We start from the raw sequence: 6,231 nt of genomic DNA on the forward strand, positions 1-6,231 counted from the left end.
ATCACAATATATGCGGTCGTTTATGGCTCAGCTTGATTTTTACGCACCAACGGTATTACCTGTGTTAAAATACTCTCTGTGACTTTGAGATCTAGAAGCTAAAGAAACAAATCCCAACTGTATGTACTCAGAAGAACCCGAAATGCACCAACATGTCTTTATAGCGAAGAATGGCCTCTAGTGGAAGCACTTATAAACACCCATTTGTCCTTACACGCTGCTTTCATATGAATTCTCCAACGTCCTGCCTCGACACTATAACATAAGAGGATGTCCAACCCTGAGAAATGACGCCCCCATTCCCCCCCTGAACAGTGGGAAAACACACTACAGCAGTCCGGAGTTGAGCAGCTGCGCCAGAGTGCGGCGCAGCCGGGGAGGAGATACGCGAACGCCGCCGCTCTCAGTGCCGTTCTCCGGCTCCTCTCGAGACGAGCCGTCTTCGCCTCCTGGCTTCATTTGTCAACATTGTACTTGGAGGAGAGGACGGGGCGCGTCTACATATTGGACGTAGATACTACAGTGCGCGTAAAACACGGCATTCTATAGCGTCTTATAGACTTGACGCGCTTTGATGTCATCCGGCGGATCAGGGTCGGATCGTTTCATTTATAACATATTAAACTAGACGCATATCATATCAAGAGTTATCATTACTCGCTTGCGGTCAGACATGGAAGATGGTCCGCCTTCCACAAGCTGTTTCCGAAGGTTCACGGACTGTTTCCTTGGCTCAAGTAGGTATACTTATTATTTCCCTTGCGTACTAGTAAGAAAGGGTGTCGCAAAATGTAACGTTTCTGTTGCGCACTTGCATTGCGTTGCGGCTGCATATTGGCAAACTTTTGAATTTATTTTCCAACGTGAAGTTTGGCTGGCAATATTTGCGCAACGGCTGCGTGTGAATGATTATGTCTATTACAGTTAAGTTGTTTATATAATTGTCTCTCATCACCTGTTATGTGTGTTGATGAAGGTTTACGGACTGTTTCCTTGGCTCAAGTAGGTATACTTATTATTTCTCTTGCGTACTAGTAACTAAGGGTGTCGCAAAATGTAACGTTTTTTTGTTGAGCACTTGGCACTGCGTTGCGGCTAGTTCATATTTTCTGATTTTCATAGTATGTGAATGAATTCCGGTATTTTTACCATAAAGTGACATATCAACCATTTGGTAGAGGCCGATATTTAAAAAATTATGGGATGTGTTGAAAAAAAAAACATTGAGTGTGGTAACTAGCGACATAAGGAGATAAGAAATGCAAACAAAAAATTTTTCAAATGCCTTTTTTTTGGTGGGGCAGTTAAAGGGTTAAAATGCATGGAGAGGAGACACGAGTCAACTATTTTCTACTGGCATGTAACTTAGTGTCATATGCATACATGCATAAGCATGCATTTATTTATTGAAGAATTGCAGAGACTAAACAGTGGACCTGTTTGTAAAAAAAAAAAAAAAAAATCCTGCGCTACTTAATTTAGTCCTTGATTAGGCTACCAATCAGCGGCAGAGTTGCATTATTAACCCTGTTGTTGTACATCTACATTTACTAATAGTGTTAATACATCACATAGTGAGCAGATGTTTTCTGTACATACAGTAATTTAATATGTAGTAGAAATCACATGCAGGATCTTTAAAATGTTTTCATGGATGAAGCAAGACTTGTTGGGTGTTACATGTGGTTTTAGTCTCAGTGTCTACTGTCTACAAATACACATTTTGAGATATATGAGCTGCAATAATAATATATGCATTATGTTGAAATGAGTAACTTATTTCAGCGATTTTTGCTTTGTTGTTACTATACTCATAAATTCACTACAAGTATATTAATTGCTTATTTTACATATGATGATAAAATTTCATGTGGCATTTTGCCTATTTGCTGGAGGAAGAAAAACAGTCAAATACACATATTTTAGCTACCGTGCAAGACAAAGCTTGACTGAGTGTTCATCATAATGCAAGTCTACACAAATGACAATTATTAATTTATTTAGAAAGAAACCATATTTAGTAGCGAACAGGCAGAAGCAAAGCTGTTTCTTTTCACATGCATACTGTTCATAATGGTCAGCAGTAAACTACATTTAGACACTACAACTAACCTAGTGCATTGAAAAACTATGTCAGTCACGAAAAAAAAAGTCCCACAAAAGTCCCAAGCAGATAGGAAATGATCACAATGTAAAAATGATAAACAGTGATAGGCCACACTTAATCAGCACTCTCTCCTGCACACTTTGATCTGATGCCACAGTAAGCTATCAGAATGAGATTGTTTAGATCACACTTGTTAGAGACTTTGTATTTTTTCAGAGCTTCACATGCAGAGGAATTATTGGATGTTGTCCTCAGTGCATAGCAGCTCAAAGTGTGCGTGAGGGACAATAGTGTCGAGATTGTTTCGGTGACCTCCTCTGATGGATATCATGGCAGAATTAGCATTGAACATATTGACATGAGGGCACCACGTAAGTGGTGTGCCGTGGTACTAATGACAGGTAAGCAAGAATGTCACAGGCTTTACTGAGGTTACAGTACCTTGAAATGTCTGCTTGTGATAATGTTTTCTCATAAGAAGGGTGTAATTCCTTGCAGTCAGTGGATACATACAAAATGCATACTATTCATACTGTAGAGCGTTTTCCTTAAAACATTATTGGAAAATACCAGGCATAAAGGGTCAGAAAAGTAATTGTCTATAAACCTCTGTATTTACCATGCATCTGTCCTGTACTGTACATTCATACAACAAGAGGTAAATATAGTGTGTTTATTTATGGGCGTTACTGTGAAATAAAAGTACTACTCATATTGTGATATACTGTAAGATTTTGGTCATATTGCCCACCCCTAGGTCCATCAATATGCAAACGTTATAACAAGACATAGGCTTAATAAGAACACTGATATTTTAGTTTTACTTTGTTGTTGTAGTAAGAGTGTTTGGTTTCCAAATGTCTCATGAATTATGATGTTTTCTGTCCACAGCTGATAATTTGCAGCACAGAACACACTCTGGTCTGCACAAACCAAGTTTATCCACGCTGCAAATCAAACAGTATTTATTGTAGTCTGGGTTGTATTTTTCCATACTTTGTGTAGTTTTACTCATGGTTTTCAAGCATGTCATGCAACCTGTCCGTGTTGGCGTCTGGTTTCTACCTGGTGACAGATTCATTTGTTTCAAAATATTGTAGATTTTGATTAGACTTGTGGCCTTTGACATCAGCAGCACAGATATGGGAGGCCTATTTATTTTGCTATGCTAACTGTATAGACAATTCTATTTAGTTGCATTTTGTCTTTTACAGTTAGCAGTGTGTTATTCCTGCGGTTCACAAATTAAAAAAAGACCTACAGCCCATTTTGTGTTGTAATATTTTATTTTTTACTTTTTCTAAACAGGACAGAGATTACAATAAACTTTTATTCGCGATCTATACTGTACTTAGATGTTGCACTACATATTTGTATGCGTTTTTTTGTTATTATTGTTTTCATTTGACAAAACAGCCTAGAATGACAGGAAAGTGGAGGGAGAGAAAGAGGGAATGAGACTGGGGCATGAAACAGGCCATGTGATTTAGATGCTTAACTACATATTAATGGAGAATCCCAGAAAAATTCAATATCAATATCAGTCAGGAATAGTGGAATAAAAAGACTCAGAATCATTCTGGAGTGGAAAAAAAAATTATTTTGCATTCATGTTACTGCAGTGCTCTGTGGTAAGAGTGCAGGAGTGGAGCAGTGTGGTGGTGAAGATGTTCGGTATGTTGAAGGGAGCTTGCGGCTGGTGTCATTGCATCTCTCAGAGGCAGTGCTGAGTCTTCGCTTCCTGCTGCTTTCTGCAAGGCTGCTGATATCCGCAGGTCACCACACACAAACAATGGAAATACAGCATTGTTTTCTACATTTTTTGGCATGTATCTTTTATTTTTTTTATTTAAAATTTTGGATTATTATGGAAGTCTCGTGAAATCACACAAATCCATGTTAGCTGAGGTCCATTGACAGATATAATTTTTGATTTTAATATTGTAAATGTTGAAATTAACATTAAGATTAATACGTTTTAGAAATGTTTTTCCTTGTTAGTTCACGTTACCAAATGTAGTCAACTAATGTTAGCAAACACAACCTTATTGTAAAGTGTTACTAATGATTCTTATGAGCTAGTTCTTTTTAATGAAATAGATAGAAAGTCTTACCAATCAGTTTTGAGTGCATTAAATATCATTTAATTCATAAATTCCTTGTGATTCCCTCTAAGGGTGACTTTGGGGGTTAGAATTATTTATAATTTTATTTTATTTTATTATTTATATATATATATATATATATGTATATTTAAATAGGATCCCTACATTACATTCAGAAACATTTTATTACTTAATGCATTACATGGTAAAAGTTAAATAAATGTGCTGAACAAAGCGAAACAACCCAAACCAACACAAGACAAAATTTGGACCCAAATTTAATTTGACAGTGTGTAGTAAGATGTTATCTCACCCCTGCAACAGATTAGATCTGAAAAAGTTGTTCAGTCTTATGACGGCATTTTATCCGAATGTTTGGGACGAGGCATGCTATCAGTGGTGTGGTGTATATCAGCCCTGCCCAGTGTGTGTGTGATGGACCTCTCCACAGAGGCCGTTTTTGAGGCTACTCCAGGTCAACACTAATGTGATCTGACAGGCCATCTACAGAGTGCTTAACTCAATGAAGAATGCTGCATTGTCATGCAAGACACTTCCTCCCCCAGCTGGATGTCATTTAATCATCCCAGTGAATCCCCTTCTCAAACGGCCTTTCACTAAACAAGTCAATGAAACAGCTTCACATGATATACATTCAGCAGTCTGCCAGACATACAGAATGTCGAGACGCACTTTTGAAAATGTCATTAGAAAGTCTAGCATCGGCCAGTGGACAACTGGACAATTTGACAAAGTTTTCAAATGCATCTTTTCATTCTTGATTTATGAAGGTAGCAAGACATTAAGGACTGTCTGAATCCAATGTTTTCATGATGTCCTGTCTATTAAGATGTTTTTATCTGGTCTGTTAAAGGCATTATTAATGTGTCCTTCGATGCATGTGATATCCCACAATCCTGTTCAGATGGTTCACCTTTTGGTGGAAAGAATAAAAATGGTGTCTGATGGACTAGTTGAAGATAAGTTCATAAATGTTTGATTTTTTATCGGTTTTTACTGAGAAATAAGCATTGCAGTCATTACATATTTGTTTGCCTATGTGTAATGCTCACTTTAACTGGTTTATTCATTAAAACAACACATTAGATCATTAGACATGGTGTGGAATTTTCTTTAGGATGTGCCTTAATACACAAATAGTGCCACTGACTTCAGTTTTGCCTCAACCAAAAGCCCATTTGTCAGAATTATGGCATATATTGGCATGTAGAAGCTCATGCGAGTGATGCAAGTGCATGTTTGGCCTGCGTTGTGTTCTGATTCCAATCCTTCCATTTTCTCTTCAATACTGGTTCTGGTTCTGAACAAAAAATATATTATTATTATTATTATTATTGAGATGGTTGATTTCTAATTCCCTTGGCAACATTTTCAGATATTCTTTTTTTACAATCAATTCTAACAGAAGAGTGAAAGATCTGTAACAAATAAGTTCCCTTTCATGGGAACAAGACACTGCATCCTCTAGGGGTCGCTATGGGGAACGCCTCGACATGACCCGTGTCTGAAGCATATATTCAAAACAACATTTTTTACAATGAATTCTAACAGAAGAGTGAAAGATCTGTAACAAATAAGTTCCCTTTCAAGGGAACGAGACACTGCATCCTCTAGGGGTCGCTATGGGGAACGCCTCGACATGACCCGTGTCTGAAGCATACATTCAAAACAACAACAACACGTTGGCCGGCGACAGCCTATGACGTCACTACAGGTGCGACCACAGTATAAAGAGGCGCCGGGAGAACACATCATCCTCTTCTTCGTCTTGAAGTGACTGTTTTGTTTGAAGCGTGCATTCCGGTGGTAAGAACGATCTTTTCTTCCCTTGTTATGGCGAGCACTAGCAAGACGTTTAGGAGATGACACACATTATCTTTGCGTCGTTTGTTTGGGCGAAGAGCACGCACGCGATGTCCTTGAGGGGGCAATCTGCGTCCACTGCGAGCTTTTTTTAATGAAAAAGCTCCGCTCTCGTCTGTCTCTCTTTTCGAGGAA

The 6,231-nt window shown here is 38.2% G+C and overlaps 1 protein-coding gene across 1 annotated transcript in view; it reads left to right on the forward strand.

The window, feature by feature from the left end:
* The first annotated feature begins 244 nt into the window (after positions 1–244).
* LOC107717825 (cAMP and cAMP-inhibited cGMP 3',5'-cyclic phosphodiesterase 10A-like) overlaps positions 245–6,231 on the forward strand; it is a 100,104-nt gene continuing 94,117 nt past the window's right edge. The window contains exon 1 of the mRNA XM_016524696.1: positions 245–737. Within this exon, the coding sequence (XP_016380182.1) occupies positions 674–737 (64 nt within the window). The 5' untranslated portion in view covers positions 245–673. The remainder of the gene's footprint in view (positions 738–6,231) is intronic.

This window comes from Sinocyclocheilus rhinocerous, unplaced genomic scaffold (genome assembly GCF_001515625.1).
Source record: "Sinocyclocheilus rhinocerous isolate Xijiao unplaced genomic scaffold, SAMN03320098_v1.1 scaffold780, whole genome shotgun sequence".
Taxonomy (NCBI): Eukaryota; Metazoa; Chordata; class Actinopteri; order Cypriniformes; family Cyprinidae; genus Sinocyclocheilus; species Sinocyclocheilus rhinocerous.